Raw genomic sequence first — 27,369 nt, 5'->3', positions numbered from 1 at the left:
CATTCATTTCAATAGAAATATGCCATTCTAATGTTATAATATATTCTGCTTTAGTTCAATTGATATGCAAATTTATTTTTTAAAAAAATTTGTAAATCATTGTTAGTATCTCACAAGACAGTTGAGCCAACCGAAGGTTTACCAGTAAAAATATTACAATCCTAAGCTGATTAAATTGATATTTAAATAAAGTAATATATTAGTTTGCTAACTGCTGAAGTAGATAAAAATTTGGCCTAAAAACTTGCATGTGAAACACTAAAATAATTATTTATTTGAAAGTCATATGCAGGTTGAAATCTAGTATATTTATTTCTTATGTCTAGAATCATACTTAGGAATGGATGGCTAAAGCAACAGGCTGGAGTTTGAAACCCCAATTTGTTATAAAATGATATTTATAATTCAAGCATAAATCACATTATACTGACATGATATTATCAAGATCACATATCTCTATGAAAAATAAGTTTGAGTCATAGTTCTCTGAAAAAAATTCCTTTTGTCTTTCTGTGTTATGACAAATTCTTTTCAGAGGAACTCAAATTGATGATGCTCTCTGGACCCTAAATCATAACACTCTGAAACATAGTAGGTAAACTAGAAAAAAAGCATCATTTTTTGTGAGTATGAGCAACTCTATTTCATAAATACAAAACATTCCTGAACTGCAACACAAGACAAGTTTTAAATTTAGGTTAGGAAAGATGAGATCACAGTCAGAACCAGCAATTCCAGTTGCTTTCTTCATTCCTCAATGACTTGTCCTCACAGAACATGAATGCCATCCTTCTGATTTAAGTTGAAAGTAGTTGGTGAGTTCAAACCACTATTTCAAGTCTGCCTAGCTGGAGAGCTCAGTCTTGTCCCTAATCAGTCTTAGGCCCACAGTCACCACTTCCTCTCTGTGATCTTGCATTTGAGAATGAATAAATGTGATTGTTATTTTTAGGTCTATTGTAGACACATATCAGACCACATTCTCCAGCTGTCTTATTGGGAACACACTATTGCTTTAATCTCAGTCAGTCATTTTCTGTTGTTGTATTTTGGTTATTCCACGATTCTATAGGAGGAATAGAGTAGGTTAGATTAATTACTAAGAGCCTGCCTTTATTATCATTAAACATGACAAACATGCAAATATATTGCTGTGTTGACAACAAAATACAATACTTACTGGAAAATAGATTTTTCTAATATGTATTTTCATGAATGAGAGAATCAAGATTCTATTTCCTAGCATCAAAACTACACTAATAATCTATGAACATACTGTGTCAAGATAGCTAAATTCTGAATATAGAAAGCTGAAAAATTCCATATAGTAAAAATTACTGCCATTGAAATTTTTTTGCACACAGTGGAAAAAGACTGTCAATTCAACAAATGGTGTTAATAAAACTAGTGAAAAGTCTATTGACTTGTAGAACAATGAAATTAGACTTGTGTCTTTCATCTAACACAAAGCTCAATTTAAAAAGAACCAAATATTTCTATTTAGGATAGCAATGTGGAAAAGAGCATTCTAATAGGGCTTTAGTGGGATAGGAAACAAGGAATGAGACTGCATGAAGTCCTTGGCACATCCAAGGGAACCAAACATACAGGCTTCAGAATGAGAGAAAAATTGTTGTCATGTATTTTAGACAAGAGACTATTAGCAAACTTTATAAAGAAATGCAAAAAAATCAAATACCCATCAAAGTGTCTATTAAGAAATTGACTAGGGCTTGAGAAGCAAAATTTCAAAGGAGAAGTACAAGTGAAAGCTAAGTCTTTCAATTTTTCTTTTATTAATTTTTTGAGACGGTAATATAATTATACAATTTTATCATTTTCTTACTTTCCCCAAGCTTCTCCACACCTCTTTTCTCACTTTGTTGTTGTTATTGTTGTGTGAGTGTGTGTGTCCATGTATGTGTGTTCTTAAATACATAAATACAAGCTGTTTAGTCTATAGAATTTCACTGGTATGTATATAAGCCCAGAGCTGATCATTTGTTATTTGATAACCAATGCTGTGCTGTTCCTTGGGGAAGGCTTTCTCCTGCTCTCAGCATTCCTCAGTTCCCTGTAATTCTTTTTGTAGAGGGTTGAAACCCCATGACCTTTCCCTTTTCCATGTGATAGTGTCTCTCGATGTTATTTAAGCATCTATTTTGATGGGACTTTATACCTGATATTATAGGGAGAGACAGTTTCACGGTAACTTTCAGGAGTATCAGATGCAAAATGTTACAGAAAAAAATCACATTGACCAAAGAGAAGTTTTAAAAGTGTTCAACATTCCTAACAATCAAGAAATTCAGAAGTATATAAGGTAGATTAACGAAAAGTAGAGGATATATGAGGAAACCTACTGAAATAACACCATTTTATAAGATGTTTATAGTTTTTATTCATTTAACCCCACATTAGTTAATAATGCTGCTTCTAGAAGACATGAATTATTAAAAAAATCTCAGAGATAGGCATACATTCATACATGTTGCTGTTAACAAGGTCCCAGAGTCACCTAGAACAATAGCGGCCAATGACATGTTTCTGGATTGTCCATCATAACTTGATGTTAAGTCTCTACTCAGGAAGGCAACATAGATTTTGGCTGAAGAATAGAGAGGGATGAATCTTGAATTATCTTGCACACTCTTCCTTCTTTTTTTTAAATCTCTTTTTTTTGATATTTCATTTATGTACATTTCAAATATTATCCCCTTTCCTGGTTTCACCTCTAGAAACTCCCTATTGCTTCCTCCCTCCCCCTGCTTCTATGAGGGTGCTCCCTCACCTACCTACTCACTCCTGTCACCCAGCCCTGGCATCCCCTTACAATGGGGAATCGAGCATTCCCAGGACCAAGGGCCTCTCCTCCCATTGAAGCCTGACAAAGCCATCCTCTGCTACATATGAGGCTGAAGCCATGAGTCCCTCCATGTGTACTCTCTGGTTGGTGGTTTAGTTCCTTAGAGCTCTGGGGGCTCTTGTTGGCTGATACTGCTGTTTTTCCTATGGGTTGCAAAGCCATTCAGCTCCTTAAGTCCTTTCTTTAACTCCTCCATTGGGGACCCTGTGCTCAATCTAATGTTTGGCTGCAAGGATCTACCTCTATTCTGCCAGAGCCTCTCAGGAGACAGCTGCATCAGCTCCTGTCAGCAAGCAGTTCTTGGCATCCACAATAGTATCTGGGTCTGGTGTCTGGTATATGGGATGGATCCCTAGGTGGGACAGTCTCTAGATGGCCTTTCCTTCAGTCTCTGTTCCACACTTTGGCTCCGTATTTCTTCCCTTAAGTATTTTGTTCCCCCTTCTAAGAAGGACTGAAGCACCCACATTTTGGTCTTCACAGTCTTCCTTCTTGTTCACTGAATAGTATCATAGGGTACTGTTCAGGCTGCTCAGGGAGAAAATACACCAGTGGTTTTATCCAACTATGAACTGGACACTGCAAGTTACCAAACTGACCTATTATGTTCCCACAGGTTTAATAATTTCAAGTCATGATTGTATTTGTAACTTCAACATGGGAAAACAATAGCCCAGTCCTATAAACACGGTCAAAAATCTATGGCTAGGGAAGTGATAGGTCTAGTGATTGGTATATATATTTATCTGCATAAGACGTACAAAAGATCAATCCAGTTAAAGATTCTAGCATGAAATGGAGAGGTCTTCCCAAAACCCTAACCCTAGCAGATGAGCTAGGCAGCTAATGGCTGTCACTGGAGTGTACTAATTTCTTTAGGAGTGTAGCCAATGGTATATTTTTCATTTCTCATTGTATGGCTTATACCTCAGAATATATACTGGCAGCACTTAGACTTAGTGAGTTAAACAGACAAACAAACAAACAAAAAACCTTAAAGAACATTATTTTGGGAAGGAGATGAGAAATAAGGAGTCTAGGAGGAGTTAGAGTGTGGGGTGATATCATATTTTATTTAAATTTTGCCATTTTTTAAAGTACTCTTAACTTCTGCCTTGGAGTTTGCTGTATATTTATTTTTCTAAATTCTTAAGGTATACCCTAACTGATCTCTTGATAAAGACAATTAGAGCTATAAACTTCCCTAGTGAGTCTGTATTCATTGTCACTTAGAAATTTTGTTACATTGTATTTCAAATTTCATTTTATCCTCAAACTTTTAAAATCTTTATTGTAACTTTATCTGTGACAAATCCATCATGTAATGGTGGGTTATTTAATCTCTGTGAGCTCATGTAATCTCTATAGGCTATTTCCTACTGTAATTTAAAGCTTTAATCTGTTGTGTAGTCATATAGAATACAAAGAATTCCTTCAAATGTCTTATATTTGTGGGGATTTGCATTATGTCTCAATTTGTGGTCTATTTTACAGGAACTTCCATTGGTTGATTTTCTGTTTCCACTAGAGACTGTTACTTTTATATTGGTGGGACTTATTGTTGCTGCTATTTGTTTGTTTTCTTGCTTGCTTGCCTTGTTCTACAGAGTGTAGAATGCATATTGTCTCAATATTTCATACTGTTTGTATAATTCTGCTGTGACCAGTGCATATAGCATTAGATCATTGGTGGTGTCTTTTGATATGAGTTTCTGCACTAACACAAATCGACTCTTCATGTTGAATGAACAAGTGAATCTGTTTTTCTCTAACACTGACTTGGATAGTTTAGAGTTTAGATACTTGAAGTTCAGTTTATCTAGGAAAATTTAGAGTCTCTGGCCTCACCATTGAGTGCGCCAAGTAAGTTAGTAGAGATGGTATATATTTCAGGACTGGTGGCATGAAGAACAGACAGGAGCTCAGTAGCTAGTCTTGAGAAATGATGGTTTGGGTTTTAAAGACCTACATAATTGTGTGTCTGACCTGAAGAATGGAAAAGCACCCCAGGCAAATATTAAGATAGAAATGTTTGGGGTGATTGAGGCAGCTGGGATTGGCATCTTATTGGTGTAGATGATAGTGTCTCTTTAAGGATGTTGATCATGAGTCTGAGTGCAAGTTCAGCTGGTTGTAGCCTTTGATCATATGGATCAGCAGACTATCATCGTGACTTCCAATCCAGCAAAGTTAGGAGGCCAACAAGCAGTCAGGTGAAGCAAATGTCTTTGGAGCAAGCATATGTCCCACTGAGGGCCTTAGTGAGATCAGAGTAAGGAATTAAAATAATTGGGAGAGGTGTGTGACTCAGCTCCTCAGACAAGGAGAGTGAAGGTAAGGATTCTAATCAGAGAGAAAGCAGTCCTTCCAGGAGAATCTGCAATCTAATATCTTAACAGTATTCATTTACATGGAAATCAGTAATTTATATTCTATTTATGCCATGATTATGCTACTGTACCTAAGTATCTGTCTCCACTGTTCATGCTTCTCAAATCTGGTTTACAAATCATTCTGTGTATACAGTTCTCTCAGTGGCACCAAAGACAGTCACAGTCTTGCAGCATTACATGATTTTATACCGGCAAGATATAACAAGTTATATTTCTCAACAGTCTGGGTGGGATACAAAATTGCTTATGTTGAGGGTCTCTCTATCTTAATGTACTGAGTACTTAGATACAAGAGATTCCCATTACACCTAAATGGGCTGCAATGGGTGTCACTGTCCTAATCTTCTGTCTTTCCTCCTTCATATTCCATATCCATGACAGTTTAGAGTCTACTAGTTCCCCAGAGCATCCAGATTTACAAAAACCTCATATCACAACTCGTGGATATCCAAGCATATAAATATGTTTGTTAGCTGCTCTGCTGTGTTTTTTTGTTTATTTGTTTGATTGATTTTTTTAAAAAGGGGTTCCCAACTCTTATCATTTTGTGTATAAAGAAGAAAAGCACATAAAGAGATTAAGAAGATATGTGGTAAATGGGAAATGCTGGCCCTAAAATTATAGCATTCTAGAGGTTTAAGAGGTTTGTAATGTAGAGGAAGCATGTAACTAATAGTATATTATCTTATATCTCAATATAATATATCATAATATTTTCTGACAAAGATGATACTGTTTTCAGCTTACAAATAAGAAATTTGGAAAATAGGCTCAAGCACATAAAAATTAATATATTGTTCTAACAGTGTTTTATGAACTCTATAAATAAGGTGTTCTTATCTGAGTAAACACAATTCCAAATATCTTAAAGAGTTCCTTTCCTGGTACATATAGACAACCTAGTGAGGTTAATTTTGTGGATTAAGTTATTATTAAGGGAACAGTGCTAGTAGACCATGATATTTTATATTCTAAATTCTGTTCTCATAACCTGAGATCACAGGTGTTCAGTAAGTTCTGTTGAACAGAAAAATGCATCTTCATGAATGGAAGAGGGCATAGAGAAAAAAAAAGAGAAAACAAATTGATAGAATGCTTTCCATTATAGGAATTATCATGAGCAAAAATTAACTAATATCTATACAAATAGAATAGGAGTAAACCCATGATGCTTAAGAAAAATTTACTTATAAATCCTTGCTGCTTTCTCAGGCAATGCACATGTAGTAAGCTCAGGCATTTTCATATTCCCAAAAGTCAAGATGCAGTATGCCATTCTGCTTATGCACTAACAGGGATTTACATTATTGTGAAACAGCTGATTCAGAGGAGTAACCATTTGATAGATATTTTGATTAAAAGAAAAAGAAACGTAGCAATATGTAAAATGTAATAATAGAAAATTAATTTGTTAAAAATCAAATCATCTCAGACATCATTATTCCAAGTGGCAAGAAGCCATTACTGAAATTCTGTAAGATCATTATGAATTTGGAATTCCTATCTTAATGTGACATATTAAATGTATTTCTATTAAAATTACTGGGCACAGATGTGTCTTTACTGCAGTTAAGAAAAGTATATTACACATGTCAATTAAATGAAGAAAACCAACTGGTGCAAATTCAAATGCAAGTCTTTGAGCAGAATCATCCAACTTTGAAAGAAAAATCATAAGGAGTAAACAAGATACTGATCTATTCACTTTAAGGAATTATGAAAAAATGTATACAGTTCCAATATGAAAGTACTTAGTAAACATATTTTACTTCTCATTCTCATAAAAACAAAATCAAAAACAAAATACCAAAAGCAACTTTTTAAATTCTAACATGGTGACTAAAATGTCTCAAGATGAAATGATAACAACGAGGAGGAAACATATACATATGTGTATTCATATATGTGCATATAAGTATATATAGACAATGAAAATATCCCATTTGTCATTGGCTAGTTGCCTAAGATTTTTTTAAATTAGTTTTATATTTATATTTTCTTGAAATCTATATTATCTCTCTTTGTCTCCCCAAATTCTTCCATTCCCTTTCCAATATGAGTAAACTTCTAAAAATTATTATTATTTTATATATGCATATGTATATACACATTATATATACATATGAATATATACAAACACATTCTACTAAGTTCATTAAGTTTGCTTATTTGTGCATTACATAGATCTGTACTGTGAGGAATGAACTATGGGGGAATTTGTCATAAAGGCAAAGGTTCCTGAACCTCTAAGCAGTCAGTGGCATGATGTTATTTGACATCTAATAGTGGGTCTGCGTGGAATTTCCTCTATCCCTATGGCATGTCTACAAGTTTTGCTATTAGTCTGTTAAGTACATTTCTGCAATACAACTTGAATAATGATAATTGCATTTCTAACATGGTCAGTGAATTACTTCATTAAGTTTTTTAAATATAAAATCATTAACATATAAAATAGGAATTATTTATAAAGCTTGTACTATATCAGTTCAAACATTATTTCTATTTCAAAAATAAAGCTTTCAAAGCCACAAACTTCAGAAAAGAACAAATAAGAAAGTTATCTTTTCCAGGGAAGAGTACACCAATTGGTTATACAGAGCCAAATGGTCAAAACATAAAATATACACACAAGTGATACAATATGAATATATTTAGAAACACGTATCTATAAGCATATACATACATGAATGCATACATACAATCATGTAATGGAACAATAGGCCATGAATTTAAAGGAAATCAGGGAATGGTATATGGAAGAGTTTGAAGGGAATATAGGGAAAGGAGAAATTTTAAAATTATATTAGAATCTCAAAAAATTAAACAGAAAATAAAGTCTTTGAAGTCTTTGGTTAAGAAACTAAACATAAACTCTATGTTATAGTCTCCAATGGCTATTATAGTTACTTGTACTTCAAATTCATTGAAGAATTTAGAATTTAGATAGGTATATTTGTGTCTACTGTGTATGTATGTCTGTGTGTTGAGAGAGACAGAGACAGAGAGAGACAGAGATAATGCATCTGGATAGACCTATGTAAATCTTAGCTAGGTATTAGAAAATCCAAGTTTCATGCCTTAGTTTTTATAGCTCCAAAGTGGAAGCAAAATGTACTTTCAGTTTTATGAATAATTAAAAGTGGGGTATTGCTGTGATGGGTTCAAATATTGCCTAATGAACTAAATAGATGCTAACCACTTTTTAGCAATATGTCTATTATGTAAATATTGCACAAAAGATGAGATTTTGATTAAACTGCTGTGTGTATACCCTGCCCCCACCCCCCCAAAAAATCAGTCCTTTCCTACATCAATGTTGTCTGTGAGACGACTAACAAGAAGAAATGGCAGACTTTAGTGTACAGGAGTTTTAAAGAGCGTACCGTAGCCCACTGTAGAGAGGCCCAGGTGTTTCATTCTGTTTTTCACGAGCTCAGCAAGCTCCTGTCTCTCGGACCTCCGGTAGAGGTTCAGTCGCTGCTGCGTTATTTTTTCCGCAGTTTTGCTGGAGTGCTTTGGCCCTTTTCTGCTCAGCCTTCGGGCCCACTGCATGCTCTTCCTCCGCAGCAAGGGGTGGTCTGACTGGTCACTAGAGGTTGAGTTGCGGTGAATGCTTCGGTGGTGGCCTGGGTCTTTGACATCTTTGGTGTCTTCCCACTCTTCTACACTGATGGATATTTGAGACTTTAAGGGAAACAAATATTGACAATTACATATTTTAGGAATAGTCATCGCCAAGAATTTCAATAACTCGTTCACATGATCTTGGTATAATTGTATATTTACATGTGAGAGTTTCTACAGGAAAAACAAAATAAAGTTATTTCTTTCTATCATCTTTTACTTATCAACTTGCAGAAAATTTTCTGGAACTCATTCCTAATTGTTAAAACATCTAGAGCTTCCCAGGGTTATTCTTTTGTATGTGACTTTACATATACATACGCATACACACATACACACATACACACACAGACACACAGACACATACACGCACATATCACTGTTAGAACACAAATATTTTAAACAAATACCATGATATTATATAACTTCATTTACATATAGTCCATGATGGCAATATTTTAAATCTGCTATAAGTGTTTCAGATACAACATATATACCAGAAAAATCTGTTTTTGGATAACTTCATTTGAATATTTTTTAAAATAATGCTCTTTCTACCTATGCCTGGGAATAACTTTTGTGCAAAATGTGAACTTCTCTTAATTAGCATATGTATTTAGACTAAATTTAAATCAGTTTTAAGTCAAGCATCTATTATTCATAACATAAAACATTTTGATTAAACTTCGTTTCATGGCATCTGCATAACATTCATTTTTCCAGGATTACTTTGAAGGATAACAACTCAAGGGATTACAGGCTTCTTTCCTTAGAACGATAAGCCATGAAGAAACTCACCAAATCTCTTCTGAGTTACTCTTTTGCTGTGGATTCTCAGTTTGACAGTAAACGACTCTCTTTGTCTCACTGCTATTAGTTTTTATACAAGGCGGTCATATGAAATCTAACTCTAAGCAAGGCAACCCTGTATGTGAACATGCATAGGCAAGTGAAGAGCTTCCTCAAGGCTAGTGGACGTACAGACCCACAAATCTGCCACAGAGTAACAACCCTCCAGAGCTGGAAGCTTGCTTGACCGTCAGATGTCATAGGCAAACACAGATGGTTTTCAAAGTAATAGAAATTAAATTACCAATGCAGGGTCAGGAAGTAGATTCAACATATCCTCTGAATGTGAATATAAGTTATGAGGTTCAGTGAGTGTACTGGCTGGTTTTGTGTGTCAACTTGACACAGGCTGGAGTTATCACAGAGAAAGGAGCTTCATTTGGGGAAGTGCCTCCATGAGCTCCAGCTGTGGGGCATTTTCTCAATTAGTGATCAAGTGGGGAGGGCACCTTGTGGGTGGCACCACCTTTGGGCTGGTGTTCTTGGATTCTATAAGAAAGCAGGCTGAGCAAGCCAGGGGAAGCAAGCCAGTAAGAAACATCCCTCCATGGCCTCTGCATCAGCTCCTGCTTCCTGACCTGCTTGAGTTCCAGTCCTGACTTCCTTTAGTGATGAACTGCAATGTGGAAGTGTAAGTTCAATAAACCCTTTCTTCCCCAACTTGCTTCTTGGTCATGATGTTTGTGCAGGAATAGAAACCCTGACTGAGACAGTGAGTGCCTTACCCACAACTCTAGCAACATGCTAGAAAATAATCCCATACCAAAGTTCATCAAGACATCAAGAATTCCTTCATATTTCTCTTATGGAGCAGTACTTATTAGGATAACATAAAAATAATTCACTTAAAAATTTCATATCTCCTGATGAAAAGTTTATTGTACAAATGTAGAAACCAGATATTATTTCTCAGAACTTAAGTTGGAAGCATTAAAAATTTTAAATCATAGATAACCTTACACATCTTAGCTTATTTATTCCCATCTAGTTTACAATGCAACTAAAATCCTCTTCTGTGAAAGTAGTTTATAATACATTAGAAATATCTATCATCAATAAATACTATCTAAAATACTACCTGCAGGAGAAATTGCTTGAATTTCATCTGTATAAAGCTTTCTGAAGAAATCATTCAATGTGCTAAGCATATGTACCATCATTTACAGTTTAGGTCCTGGAATCATGTACTAATAAATATGTAAGGGACAGGGGAAGGATATTTCATGCCAACATAAAATACTATTTGTCTTTATGAATGTTTCTTCTTAGTTCTATGTCCCAGCCAATGCAAAATACTTGCATCTAAATTATGGATCAAATTTTATTTAGCATTGTTCTGAAATCTCTTCTGATATAAATATCATGATTTCACATATATAGACATTTACAATTGAAACCATTGGATCCCCCAGCATGCAATAAGGACACATGATCCTCTATGTTCATAGAAGCCTTATTTATAATAGCCAGAAGCTGGAAAGAGCCCAGATGTCTCTCAGTGGAAGGATGGATATAGATAATGTGGTATATTTACACAATGGAATACTACTCAGCAATGAAAAACAATGAATTCATGAATTTTTTAGGCAAATGGTTGGAACTGGAAAATATCTTAAGTGAGGTAACCCAATCACAAAAGAATACACATGGAATGCAATCACTGATAAGTGGATATTAGTTAGCCCAGAAGCTCTGAATACTCAAGACACAATTAGCATATCAAATGATTCCCAAAGAAGAATGAAGGAGAGGGCCCTGTTCCTGGAAAGGCTTGTTCCAGCATTGTTGGTGAGTACCAAGAGAAATGGGAGGAGGTGATTGGGGAATAGCTGGATAGAAGAGGGCTTATAGGACAAAAGGGGGGGGGGACTGGGAAAGGGGAAAGCATTTGTAATGTAAACAAAGAATATAGAAAATAAAAAATAAATAAATTAAAAAGAAAGTCACTTTTCTAGTAAGTCTACACAGCAAAGAAAATCTTGTAAATGTCACTCTACCCAGAAGAAGAAAAAAAGAGATGAAGTCTGAGATTTGTTTTAGAAAAGCTTTATTTTGCAAACTTTTCTTATCCTTTGAATATCACATATGAGAAGCATAGTTGTTAGCTTTTTAAAGGGAGATGAAAAAATTAGAGCTGTGCTTCAGGGTTTTTCTATCTCTATATGAAAAACAATTGTATAATTTTTTGAATAAAGAGATAATGTTAATATTCATCCTCTAACCCTCATGAATTTTTAAAACATTTTTACAACATTCTGCCATACGGAGAAAACATTACCATCTCTAACTATGACCTAAAGTTGTGACAATAATACTACACAAGAAATAAAGTTTAATTCCATTGCTAACATGCACCCATTATTAAATTGCATGTCTACTTTGTGTATTATGAAGAGATGACTACTTGTGGAACAGTTTCTTACAATTTCTCCACCAGATGCCTGTCACTCTGTTATGCTTTGAGTAAAGCATCTTCAAGCAGGAATTATCATGAAGCTCAGAAAATGTAATGGTGGCTTCACCTTTGGGGCTATTCCTGAACTACTGGTTTGAGGGTTAGAATAGTAAAGGGTTAAAAGCAGGCACTCTGCAGTCACACTGGATTTGACTTAAATTTCCACTAGACTCTTAAACAACTGCCTTTCTTGGTTATGAATTCTAAATACTCTGACTCTTAATTTTCCTTACTGAAAAAGTAAATTGCATCACTGTCTATCATTTTTTGTCTATCAATTACTTTCTGACTAAATCAAAGAGAAAAATGTATGGTGTTTAATTCAGAAAAGACTCAATATATACTAACATGACTTGTACCCTTGCATGAGATAGTGGTACAAACTGGAAATTAAAACAAGAGTAACAACCCTGAAGCTTGTAAATGTATTGAATTTGAAGAGAAAAAACATTTATAATAATATAATAATTGACACAAATATTATAATAATTGATTATTATATATAATTAATATAATAATTGACACAAATATTATAATATAATAATTGACACAAACAAAATATAACGTATATTTTGTTTGTGTCAATTATTCTGTCCCACTATAATTAGAGAACTCTTTTTATTTTTATTATCAAATGCTTAATAAAAATAAATATAAAAACAGCAATATGAGAAAAGTAGAGTGTGTGTGTTTGTGTATGCGTGTGCTCGTCTCTGTGTGTGCGTGTGTGTGCACGCACATGCTTGTACCTGTGTGAGTCTGTGTGTGTGTGTGTGTTTGTGTGTGTAATTGTGAATGTGCACATGGAGATCACAGTAAAATGCTGGGTACCTCCTCCCTGGCACTACACATTATTCCAGAGTTTCACTCAGAACTTGAAGCTCACCTGTGTAACATGGCTTTCTGGGGAGTAAATGCCTGGTCCCTCCAGTATCTATCTCCGAATGCTAGAATCATTGACAACAGAGGACCAGAAACAGTATCTTCATATGAGATTTGGGGCTGCAAACTCAGGATGTCATGCTTGCTCATCAGAAGCTCTAATTTACTGAGTCATCTCCCCATACCACCCCAAATATACTTTATATAAATTGGATTCTTAAAGTATTTATATGTATAAATGTATGTAAACTTAAAATAAGAAATACAAATTGACATGTGCATTATAATATGTTGTCAAAACTTTAGTCTTATTTAAAAAAACATTTTATTTTTAAGATTCATAAAACTTGCCATGATTAGAAAAAGTGCTAAATGTCTATCTTTACAGAAAAATAACTGATATATTCAAAATAAGAAATAAATTTTGCCTAAAATGGATTGATTATTTCATTGTTTAAAAGGACTGTGAGGTGAAAGGAGTTAGAACACAGTAATACAAAGGAGTAAAAGGGGAAAATGGAACAGGAAGAATTGAAATGGGAAGACGTGGAAGGCAGGGTAGAGGAGGGAATAATGGAGGGATAAGTAACACTAAATATCACGTTAGAAAGTCATAAGGAAACCTATCTATAAAAGCATATATATATATATATATATATATATATATATATATATATATATATATATATATATATATATATATATATACTGTAAAGGGAAAATGACCTAGTAAGATATGAAGGCAGACTTACTAAAATAATATATGACTTTTCCATAGAGCATAGGGACTCTAAAACCTGGAAGGACCTGGCTGGAGTTCTAAAGACTTTTCTAAGAGAGCACAGATGTCAGCTCAGACTACTATATCCATTTAAACTGTCAATCACAATACATGGAGAAAGACATTCCAAAATAAAAGCAAAATTTAAACAGTATCAAACTAAAAACCCAGTTCTACAGAAGGTGCTAGGAAGAAAACAAATCTCACAAGGTTAGCCACAGCCAAGAAAAGACAAATAGCAAATGATCTCAGACATGTAAATCAAAAGGGGGGTTAAAAATACCCACATCAAAACTAAAAATAACAGAAATCAACAAAAACTGCTCATTGATAACTCTCAACATCAAGTGTTTGAATTACCCAATAGAAAAACAGAGACTGCTGCTGGAGACCATCCTTGGCCACAGGGCTGCATACCCAGATGGTACAGGGAGATAGCTAGCCTTCCAGAAGTGCAAGCAGGCCTGAGAGTGCAGGTAGGACCATCCCTGCTGCTCAGAAGAATCTGCTCTCTCTGAACATTTAGGTGGGAGCCTTCCATTTCTGTCTGCTGCTTGAGACCATCCTTGGCCACAGAGCTGCATAACCAGGCGGCACAGAGAGATAGCTGTCCTTTCAGGAGTACAAACAGGCCTGAGAAAGCAGGTAGAACCACCCCACCTGCTCAGAGGAATTGGCCTGAAACTCTCAGGACACAAATACCCAGGGATAGCAAAGAGCAAGAGCCTTCTGGTTTTCATCTGCACCCAGAGCTGATCCTGGGCCACAGAGCTATATACACAAATATCACCATGAGGGAGCTGATCTTTTAGGAGTGCCTACACACCTGCATACACAGAAAGAACTGGTCTCCCAGGAGTACTGATACATAGGCTTTTAGGACAAACAAGGCAGAGTCAGAGACAACAAGACCAGCTAATACCAGAGATAACCAGATGGCAAAAGGCAAACACAAGAACATTACCAACAGAAACCAAGGAGACATGGCAGCATCCAAACAAAGTTCTCCCACAACACCAAGTTCTGGGTACCCCAACACTGGAAAAGCAAGATTTAGAGTCAAAATCACATCTCATGATGCTGATAGAGGACTTTAAGAAGGACATAAATAACTCCTTTAAAGAAACACAGGTGAATACCGGTAAATAGGTTGAAGTCCCTAAAGAGGAAACTCAAAAATACCTTAAATAATTACAAGAAAACACAAATAAGCAAGTGAAGAAACTGAATAAAACCAAACAGGATCTAAAAATGGAAGTAGAAACAATAAAAAAATCACAAAGGGAGACAACTCTGGACACAGAAAAATCTAGGAAAGAAATCAGGATCATCAAAAAGAAAATATAAGAGATAGACGAGAGAATCTCAGATGCAGAAGATACCATAGAAAACATTGACACAACAGTCAAAGAAATTACAAAATGCAAAAAACTTCTAACTCAAAACATCCAGGAAATCCAAGACACAATGAGAAGACCGAACCTAAGAATCATAGGTATAGAAGAGAGTGAAGATTTCCAGTTTAAAGGACCAGCAAATGTCTTCAACAAAATTATAGAAGAAAACTATCCTAACCTAAAGAAAGAGATGTCCATGAACATACAAGTCTACAGAACTCCAAATAGATTGGACCAGAAAAAAAATTCCTCCTGTCACATAATAATCGTAACACCAAATGCACTAAACAAAAATGAATATTAAAAGCTGTAAGTGAAAAAGATAAAGTAACATATAAAGACCTATCAGAATTCTACCAGACTTCTCACCAGACCCTATGAAAGCTAGAAGATCCTGGGCAGATCTCATACAGACCTGAAGAGAACACAAATGCCAGCCTAGACTACAATACCCAGCAAAAACTCTCAATCACCATAGATAGAGCAAACAAGATATTCCATGACAAAACCAAATTTACAAAGTATCTGAGGGCCAGCCTGATGCGGGTACTCTGCCCTGTGAAGAAGGCAGAGCCGCCATCTTTGTCCCCAGCCAGTGGAGACACGCCACCCCAGGTACTGAGCTATCCCGAGTGTAAGACCTCGGGGGAGACAGGCAACTGAGCTGCTGACTGCCACCTGTGCTCAGCAAATGGGAGAGCAGTTGTTCCTCTGTGTGCCAGCCAGGCATGGGGCTGGTGCCCTGAGGAATCCCCGCTGCCATCCTCGCTCTCTGACAGAGCAGACGGGCAGTACCAGATTCAGTCCACAGAGACATAACATTGCTTGGGGCAGGACACACCAGGTCTCCGATGGCACCCAAGAGGAGGGCAACACATCAGCAATCTGTGCCAGGGGAAATCCAGCCATCCAGTGTTGTAGAATTAGCCTTATAGGCTCAAAGGAGGTTGAAGCGCCAGCCAGTGACTAGACCAACTAACACCAGTGAGAAATAAATGGCAAAAGGCAAACATAGGAACTTTACTAACAGAAATCAAGGCAATATGGCAGCATCTGAACCCAATTCTCCATTAACACCAAGTCCAGGATAACCCAAAACACCAGAAAAACAAGATTTGGATAAAAAAGCACTGGTCATGATACTGTTACAGGAACACATGAAGGACATAAATAAATCCCTTAGAGAAATTCAGGAGGAAATGGATCAAAAGTTAGAAGTCCTTACAATGGAAACACAAAAATCATTAAAAGAAATTCAGGAGAATATGGGTCAAAAGATAGAAGCCAATAAAGAGGAAACACAAAAATCATTTAAAGAAATACAGGAGAAGTTTGGTCAACAGGCTGAGATCATAAAAGAGGAAACACAAAAATTTCTTAAAGAATTACAGGAAAACACAAATAAGCAAGTGAAGGAGCTGAGCAAAACCATCCAGGATCTAAAAACAGAAGTAGAAACAACTAAGTAATCACAAAGGGAGACAACTATGGAGATAGAAAACCTTCGGAAGAAATCAGGGGCCATAGATGCAAATATCAACAACAGAATACAAGAGATATAAGAAAGAATCTCAGATGCTGACGATACCATAGAAATCATGGACTCAATAGTCAAAGAAAATGCAAAATGCAAAAAGCTTGTAACCCAAAACATCCAGGAAATCCAGGACAAAATGAGAAGGCCACACCTAAGGATCATAGGCATAGACAAGAGTAAAAATTTACAACTTAAAGAGCCAGCTAATATCTTCAATAAAATTATGGAAGAAATCTTCCCTAACCTAAAGAGCCCATGAATATACAAGAATCCTACAGAACTCCAAATAGACTGGACCAGAACAGAAATACATCCTGTCACATAATAATCAAAACCCAAAATATACTAAACAAAGAGAGAAAATTAAAGGCAGTAAGAGAAAAAGGCCAAGTAACATGTAAAAGAAGATTTATCAGAAACCATCAAATTGGGAAAGGATATTCACCAGCCCCACATCTGATAGAGGGCTAATATCCAATATATACAAAGAACTCAAGAAGTTAGACCCCAGGGAACCAAATAACCCTATTAAAAATGGGGTACAGATCTAAGCAAAGAATTTTCACCTGAAGAAATTCGGATGGCTGAGAAGCACCTTAAGAAATGCTCATCATCATCAGTCATTAGGGAAATGCAAATCAAAACAACCCTAAGATTTCACCTCACACCAGTCAGAATGGCTAAGTTTAAAAACTGTTGTCTCCTGGAAAATATCATCCTAAGTGTGGTAACCCAATCACAAAAGAATATACATGGAATGCAATCACTAATAAGTGGATATTAGTTAGCCCAGAAGCTCTGAATACCCAAGACACAAGTAGCATATCAAATGACTCCCATGAAGAAGTAAGGAGAGGGCCCTGATCCTGGAAAGGTCTGATCCAGCATTTTAGGGGAGTACCAGGACAGAGAAAAAGAAGGGAGATGATTGGAGTATGGGTGTAGAGAATTCTCATGGGACATATGGGGATGGGAGAACTGGGAAAGGGGAAAGCATTTTGGAATGTAAACAAAGAATTTAGAAAATCAAAATAAATAAACAAATAAAAACAAACAAACAAACAAACAAACAAAAAGTATCTTTTGACAAATCCAGGCCTTCAAAGGATAATAAATGTCCAGGAAAACTACAACACAAGGAGAGAAACTATACCTTAGATAAAGCAAGAAGGTAACTGGACATAGTACTACCTGAGGACCCAGCCATACAACTCCTGGGCATACACCTAGAAGATGTTCAAACATGTAATAAGGACACATGCTTCACTATGTTCATAGCAGCCTTATGTATAATAGCCAGAAGCTGGAAAAAACACAGATGTCCCTCAACAGAGAAATGGATAAAGAAAATGTTGCATACTTATACAATGGAATACTACTCAACTATTAAAAACAATGAATTCATGAAATTCTTAGGCAGATGGATGGAACTAGAAAATATCATCCTGAGTGAGGTAACCCAATCACAAAAGAACACACATGGTATGCACTCACTGATAGTGGATATTATCCCAGAAGTTTGGAATAACTGAGATACAATTCACAGACCAAATGAAGCTCAAGCAGAGGATGGCATTGTTGGTCATCAAAGGGAGGAGAGGCCCTTGGTCCTGAGAAGGCTGGATGCCCCTCTATAGGAGAATGCCAGGACAGGGAAGAGGGAGTGTTTGGATTGGTGAGTAGGGGGAGTGGGGATGAGATAGGATGTTTTGTGGAGGGGAAATCTGGAACGGGGATAACATTTGAAATGTAAATAAAGAAAATATCTAATAAAAGAAAAGAAGAACAGAGACTAACAGAATTAAAAAACAATATCCCTGAACACATTTGAACATCAAAGAAAAATTATTTAAGTATAAAAAGATGAAGAAAAGATATTCCAAGAAAACTGACCCAAGAAACACAATAATGTAGCCATTTTAATATCTGAAAAAATAGACAAAATAAAATCTAATTAGAAGAGCTAGGGACAGAGGACACTACACACTTATCAAAGGACAAAAATCTTCACTAAGATGATATTGCAATTTTAAACACAAAGGCACCAACATTTATCAAACAAAACCGCAAGTAAAGCGCATATTGACAAGCACCCACCTATACAAAAATGCAGCATAAGATGAAAATAGCATCCCTTTACCATCTCATGATATTTAGCAATTGGGAAAATTTTAGAGACTTATATAAATTTGTGGCTCAAAAGAGAGTTTTAATGGGACACTCATGATTTGGTCAACAAGGTTTCACTTTAAACTTAAAATGGCAAATAAAGAAAGGTGCCAACTAGGCCCTTGTCATTTGATCTATGCAGGAGAGGATGATAAGCTCTCAGTGCCTTGCTGAATGTGAAGGAGATGTAGCATATCACTCATCCTAAATCCCTCAGCTTTTATAGACTAAGAGCAAATGAATAAACTATATGAATAGCACTGTCATCATTAAATGAAATGAAGTATGTAAAATACTTGCTTTTCGTTCCTCAATAGGGCAAACCAGTAACAAAATGTACTAGAAAATCAGTATCAGCTTGGCAAAATTCAAAGGAACATCTTAACACCAGATGTCTTGGGTAATAAGGCTCATTTGAACATTTTAGAGACTTATATGCCACTGTCTGTGGCCAGCCAACAACTTACACTTTGTATAGTCAGAAAGCAAAAAGTGACACTTCAATCTTCTGAGTTGTTTAAAATAACGGTAAGGTCACATATAAGCCTTCCTACATTAAATAAGACTCATTATTATACTATTTATTACCAGAGCCTATACACTGTTAAAAGTTACCAAGCACACATTTCAGATCTCCAGAATACTTAAGGATAGAATATGTCAAAGCATTCAAACGAATTTCCATCTTTGTACCAACCAGAGATTGCAAACTACAATGCACAGCATAAGATCAAAAATATACTATATAAATTTCAATCCTGAGTGAAGGAAGCAATGCACATTTTAGTCTCCAAAGATATAGGCTAGACTGCAAAATAACAATTTGACACATTTGATGCCTACTTGCTAACAACTCTTAAAACCCAGAACCCTTTTATCCCACACCAATATAAGTTGGTAAGACAGTCAGTGCCTTCTTTTCAAAAACAGTTTGCCAGTCACATTTATTGTATAAGAAACCTTACTTCAGGGCTGGCCAGTAACCACAATAAGGAATTTAGACTTTCCACTGTCTCAGATCACTTTTGGGAATGCTTGAATTCCTACCTGTGTTCTCCTTTCTCCCCAAATTCTCACTAAAAATTTCTGGTGCATTTCTAGTATCCTCAGTCTGAAAATCATAACATCCAAGTCACATCTGAGGCTGATAAGCATTTTCCCATTACATTATCTCCTGTTCAAATTTTATCTACAACAATTTAAAACATTTTTAAAAACATGCTATATACCTCCCATTCTCCTAGCAGCTTGCAATATCTGAACAAATATTTATATAGGTAATAAGGATGAACACTTAGGTAACTAAAACAATGATATAAGTAATACAAGTAAATTGTAAGTAGATAGAGTTTGTGTATGAACAGGTAGGATAGAAAAGATGAATCCATGTTCCAGAGAAACTTAGAACTAAATTATAGAAGATCGTATGGATTTCTTTTGGCAAGCACATTGAAGTCAATAAAACAAAATTGGTACCTGTGTATTAGTGTTTTGCCCCCAAAGGTTTTAATCAAGTTTTATCTATCCTCGACTTCTCCTATATGATTCAATCTCCCCTATCTACCAAGTTTTATGTTCTTTATCTCTGCCTCTCTTCTAAATAAGAAAATTAAAAACCACTATATCTTGAGGAGCAGTAAGTAGAAAGAAATAAAACACAGAACTGGAAATATAGGAATAAAAAAGATGATAGATTTTTATGGAAACCAAGGAAGAATTCTTTCTCATGTTAAAGAATACATATATGGATGGTGAATATTACGAAAACATTTTTACTGGAAGTTTCTTTTTCCATATTTATTACTCATGTTATTAATAGAGTTGGCTTATACATAGGTACAAAGGAAAAGTAGAATTAAAGAAAGGTCACCAGTTTAATATGATAGCACTGCTGACTGTGGGAGAATGTTATTTTATGTTTGAAATTGTTTTCTTTATGCACATTCCAGTCATTGCCCCTGCCTCCAAATCCCCCATCCCACAGTTCCTAATCCCTTTCCTCCTCCCCCTTGTTCCCTAAATGATGCTAATTTCAATTGGATTATTCTTTTGGTTTTTTTTTTTTTTTACATGATAGCTTCTTGAATCCTATATGTATATTGGATATTACCCTCTATCAGATGGAGAGTTAGTAAAGATTTTTTCCAAATCTGTAGTTTGCAGATTTCTCCAGTGTGTCTTACAGAAGCTTTTCAGTTTCGTGAGGTTCCATATATCAATTGCTAATCTTAGAATTTGAGGCTTTGGTATGCTATTCTGTAAATGTCCCCCTGTGCCAATGAGTTTGAACTTCTTTCCCACATTTTCTTCTATTCAATTCATTTTGTCTGTTATTAAATTGAGGTCCTTGATCCTCTTGGACTTCAGCTTTCTGCAAGGTAATAAATATGCATCTATATTCATTCTTCTACATACCCATTGCCAGATACACCAGCACTATTTATTGAAGATACTTTTTTTTATTTCAACTGCATCTTCTTTGGATTTTTTGTCAAAGAACAAGTGTCTAGGTGTGTGGGTACTGGCACTTCAATTTTATTTCATTGATAGACCTGTCTCTGTAATAATACCATATGGTCTTTTATCACTATTGCTTTGTAGCACAGATCGAGGGCAAGTATTATAATTCCCCAAAAAGATCTTTAAATGTTGAGAATCATTTTGGATATCCTAGATTTTTTTGTCTTTCTGTATGAAATTGAAAATTTCTCTTTCAATGTCTGTGAAGAGCTGTGTTGGAATTTTGAATTTTGATGTGGATTGCATCGATTTTTTTCTTTTTAAATTTGCATCCGCTTGATCTTCATTTGTTTTCTAATAGCTCTGCCTCAAACTTCAAGTACTATATTCAACAGATAGGGAGTGAGTTGCCAGCCTTTCATGTCCCAGATTTTACTGGGATTGATTCAAGTTTCTCTCTATTTAATTTGAAATTGGCTGTTGGTTTGCTCTATACTATTTGTATTATGTTTAGATGTGGGTTTTGAATTCCTGATATCTCTAATATTTTTAACATGAAGGGGTGTTGAAATTTGTCAAAGGCTTTTTCAGCAGCTAATGAGAGATCATGTGATTTTCTTCTTTAAGTTTGTGTATATAGTGAACATTACATTGATGGACTTTCTTATATTGAACCATCTCTGCATTCCTGGGATAAAGCTTACTTCATCATGGTGAATGATAGCTTTGATGTATTCTTTGATATGGTTTTTGAGAGTTGTATTGAATATGTTTCTATCAATATTCATAAGTGAAATTTGCCTGAAGTTTCTATGTTGGTTCTGGGTATCAGAGTAAATGTAACTCTGATTTCTATGTATGGTTTGGGTATCAGAGTAAATGTAACTGTGATCTGTATGACAAGAAGTTCAAGTCTCTCAAGAAATACATCAAAGAAGACCTTAGTAAATGGAGAGATGTTACATGCTTATGGATTGCTAGAACTAACATAGTAAAACAGGCCAAAAGCAATCTACAGATTCAATACAATCCCTGTCAAAATCCCAATACAATTCCTGAAAGGTATGGAAAAAGCAACTTTCAAATTTATCTGGAAAAACAAAAAATCCACAATAAGGAAAACAATTGTTAATAAAAGAACTTCTGGGGGAAAACACTATCCCTGACCTTCCTATACTACAGAGCAATACTCATAAAAACTACATGGTATTGGTAAAGAAACAGACAAGTTGAACAATGAAATAGAATTGAAGACCCAGAAATAAAGCCACACACTTACGGACATTGATTTTTGACAGAGAAACCAAAATATACAATGGAAAAAAACAAAGCATGTTCAATAAATGGTTCTGGTCTAAAGATAGTCTGTGTGTAGAAAAATGGAAATAGATCCATATTTGTAACCTTGCACAAAGATTAAGTCTAGGTGAATCAAATACCTCACCATAAAACCAGATTCACTGAATCTAATAGAAGAGAAATCATGAAAGAACCTTAAAATCCTTGATATAGGGGGAAATTTCCTAAACAGAACTCCGATGTCTCTGGCTCTAAGAACAAGACTGAGAAATGGGACCTCATGAAACAAGAAAGCTTCTGTAAAGCAAAGATCATTGTTAATAGGACAAAATGACAACCTACAGATTGGTAAAAAATCTTTGCTAACCCCACATCTAATAGAGAGCTAATATCCAAAATATATAAAGAACTCAAGAAGCTAACCACACACACACAAAAAACAAAAACAAAAACAAAAAACAAAACAAAACAAAAAACCCAACAACTCAATCAAAAAAATTGAGTCTAGAACTAAAGAGAGTATTCACAACAGAGGAATCTCGAATGTCTGAGACACACCTAAAGAAATGTTCAAAGTCTTTAGTAATCAGGGAAATGCAAATCATAACAACCCCAAGATTCTACCTTACACCAATCAGAATGACAGCACATATTGGTGAGGATGTAGACAAACAGGAATGCTCTTCCATTGCTGATAGGATTGCAAACTGGTAAAAACCTCTTTGGAAATCAATCTGGAAAGTTCTCAGAGAATTGAAAATAGATCTACTTGAAGACCCAGCTATACCTCTCTTGGGCATATACACAAAAGATGCCCCACCATGCCACAGGGGCATGTGTTCCACTATGTTCAAAGCAGCCCCTAAGGAGCATGAAGAATGGCCTCCTGACAATGGAAATGAGTATGACAGAGAATTAATAGAGCTGAGAAATGGCAGGTAAATAAAATTAAAAGGTAGCAAAAGATTTAAGAACAAGCTTTTACAAGACATCAAACTAAAAAAAAAAACTATAGATGAACTCAGCTTCAAAGAGTATACAGATCTAATTTTTAGTTTATGTCATTTATGTGTATGTTGTGTATGTGTATGAACACGAATGTTGACTATATATGAATAATTATGATTTTTAAATTCATGTTGTTATAATTCATGACCTATACAGCTGCATATATTACATATACTGATAAATATCCAAAATAAAAACTCTTAGAAACATTTTTATTTTTCATATTTTGTTTGTAAACAAATATTTAAAAAGTCAAAGAAAATAATAAGATTGATAATACCAGAGAATCAAATGCTTTACACCATTAGCTCAATATCTCTTTCATTTTCCAAGTATAGAAATATTGACTTTATATATTATGCATCATATATTTAATTCTATCAACCTGAGAATACTCTAAGGATGCAGTATATGCTCACAGATAATGCTGAAATAAGGAAGAAACATCTATGATGCTGTATACACTTGGTGACAGAATTATGCATAATTAACCCAGAACAAGTGCCACATTTCTTTTATGAACCTATGAAGTAGTGATATGTTCCCCATTTCCTTTTATTTCTGTTTCACATTCATCATAGTCCAAGATCGCACACAGCTACTAAAGGGGTAGTGAAAATCTAGATCCAGGGTCAATGCAGAATAAGGAAATGAATGATAATTGCCTAGCATCAAGGACAGAAGCATTGGCAGAGAATAACTATGTTGTAAACAAAATCAACAAATAAATAAATCTCACTGGAAATGTTAGGCATCTAATATGAACTTATGATTGTTTATCATGACTGTAGAATAAAAGTGTGATTGATTCACTGCTAGAAGCATAAGGAAACCTTGTGTCAAATCTCAGTAATAGTAGTGCTTTTCTATATGCAAGTCTATTTCACTTAGCACAAAATACCAAGGTTTACTCATGTTGTTTTCTTAATATCAAAAGAAGGCAGCATTTTAATAAAAAGTAACATGATGACAACATAAACTAAAAAATGGAGAAAGTCAGCTGCAAAACTATCTCAGCCATGAAGATCAATTGTTGTCCTTGTAGAAAAAAGATCTCTAATATCCACTTGGTGGCTTAAAACCATATCTAACCCCAGATACAAGGATTTGACACCCTCTTCTGACCAGTACATACACCAGACATATACAGATATACATACATACATGCAAGCAAAATGCTTATGCACATAAAATAAACAAATCTGAAAGACAAAAGAATGAAAGAAACAAAGAAAGAAAGGAATGGAGGGGAGGAGGGAGGGAGAGAGGAGGGACTGGAAATTGTTAAGTCAAAAGTATAAATTATTATATGTCAAATGACTGAAATCTGGGAATGTCATATTAGGCATTGTGTATGAAGCTAATACTGATGTATTGTATACTTGAAATGCTCAGAAAGAGATTCAGGGGACACAACCTTAGTTCATTATTATATATCAGCACATTACAGCAGCTCCTAAAGTCTATCTGACTGAACTCTGGCTTCATGGTTTCCATCCACAGATACCTTTAAGACAAAAATCAGAGTTCTCCAGAGACTAGTGAAGATCTATATAATCCTTAGCATTTGAAAAAAATGACCAGTTTTTAAGACTCTTACAAACTGTACCATATTAAAACATCCCCCATGTTAATAAATGATAAATGTTAATAAAACAAAGTAATAAAATATTAATATAATTTAGAGTTAATTCTTCTAATGTCAAGCTTCAAATAGAGTAATCATTTCATTAATATATGTTTTCATTCTTAATGTCTTTCCAAAGCTTCAGCTTGTATCTCAGGTTTCACCTCTTAGGACTGACTTTTTGAACAGATGCCTGCTAATTACATACCACAGTCCTGTCAGTACAGACAAAAAATTAAGAAATCACACAAAAGAAAGGACGTATATGACTACTGTGAAATATGGTCATTAGTTTCTTGGTGTTAGCTGTAGCATTTATGGAACTGATTTACTGAAATTTTGAAATAATGCCTAAAGTGGATTAACAAATGCAGTCCGAAGACATAAAGAAATATTATTTTGTAATCTTTGAGAAAATAAAAGTACACTAATCTGAAAAAAAATGTCTATAAGAACTTTTCAGTATGAAATTCTGAATGTAGCCTTTCATAGTCAATTTCTTTAATAGGACTGAATTTGTATATTAAAGTACTGAGGAGTGACACAAACAGAAGGTACTTACTTGAGATGCTATTTCTCGAGACTGACACAAAGGAAGAAAAAAGAAATACATAAAATGCAGTTTAGACAATGCCTGGACCATACAAACATGAAACAGCCACATGGACAAAATATGACATATAGCCACGTAATACTTATAATGCAATAATGTGCTTACTTTTGGTAAGGCCTTTCATCAAAATCAGGTAAAGTATAAGGTGTGATTTTTTATGTCTACCAAATATTCTGCATTCTCAGAATATGTATAATAGGTGCTAAAATATATGATCAAAAAATAACTGAAACACTTCATAAAAAAAGAATGATTTAAGTAATCATTTACATCATATACTAATTATTGGAAATGATGCATACAATAGCAATATGAACTGACATTCAGGAAAGTTATGGTTAAATACAATTTGTATAAATACAGAATTCATTGACTGGTGTTTATTTTATTAATAATTTTATTGTTGATAAAGGTATTATTTCACTAAAGCCACAATTTTTTTACTTAAAAATTTCTTCTATATTCACTCATGAAAAAATTATCCTAAGAGAATCTCTTTGGCAGTTTCCTGTCCTCCTTCTTACCTGTTATTTCCTATGCATTGCATGGTGCTTTATGAACACTGATCAGGTCTACATCACAGGAAAGTCAACGGAAGCTATAGGAACCATAGCAGAATACTTCCTGTGATCTAAGCAAGATCATAACAACCCCTATAATTCTACAACCTAAATGAAACATCTGCTTTCTAAAATTTGGAACCTTTCTTAGGTTTTAGGTAGAGAAAACTGCCATTTAATCTGAACAACTTACTTGAACTTAATTTTTTTTGAACCAACTGATGTTGGAGAAAAAATGATGGTAGGTTTTAATTCCTTAGACTTAATCATCTTTTATTTGTGTTTACTAGAGAGAATTAATTCCTTTTTCCTATATAAACTATTGTCTTCACTGAGTTCCTTCACTGTAAAGATGTTCTGACGAACTGTAAACCTATGATTGAATGCAGTTATACTATCCATCTGTCATGGTCACATAATCTCCTAGTGGAAAATGTGAAGAAATATACTAATTTTTAAAATAAGTGTCCAGAAAATGAAACTTCACTTTCCATGATGGACTTGTATAACTTTCTGTATTTGACTTTTCATGTTGGAAGAGAATATTCAGCTCAGCTGTAGTAGGTAGCATGTGTTACATATGCAATAATAGTACTTTGGGGCAGTAAATTGTTCAAGAAATGTTTAATATACTCTATCTTTGTGTCTCATGTTATCTATAGAACTCAAATCTAAATCATTAAATAAAATGTGTAAAATGGTAAATTATGTTCAAAAAATAGGAAAACAGGATTCATCAGCTTACATCAGTTTCATTTTGTTGACAATGACATCCTGTTAAAAACATACATAAACTAGAGGATCGGGGATTAAAAAGCAATTATCAGTGAGAATTTTACTTGTGAA

At 34.8% G+C, this 27,369-nt stretch overlaps 1 protein-coding gene across 1 annotated transcript in view; it reads right to left on the bottom strand.

Moving 5' to 3' along the window:
• The window catches only part of LOC127697262 (potassium channel subfamily T member 2-like), a 49,908-nt gene that overhangs the window by 17,616 nt on the left and 4,923 nt on the right, over positions 1–27,369 (bottom strand). Inside the window, exon 3 of the mRNA XM_052200280.1 lies at positions 8,646–8,946. Coding sequence (XP_052056240.1) covers positions 8,646–8,946 — 301 coding nt within the window. The remainder of the gene's footprint in view (positions 1–8,645; positions 8,947–27,369) is intronic.

This window comes from Apodemus sylvaticus, chromosome 12 (genome assembly GCF_947179515.1).
Source record: "Apodemus sylvaticus chromosome 12, mApoSyl1.1, whole genome shotgun sequence".
Lineage (NCBI taxonomy): Eukaryota > Metazoa > Chordata > Mammalia > Rodentia > Muridae > Apodemus > Apodemus sylvaticus.
Note: the sequence above shows the minus strand (reverse complement) of the source record. Positions and strands in the feature narration are given on the sequence as shown.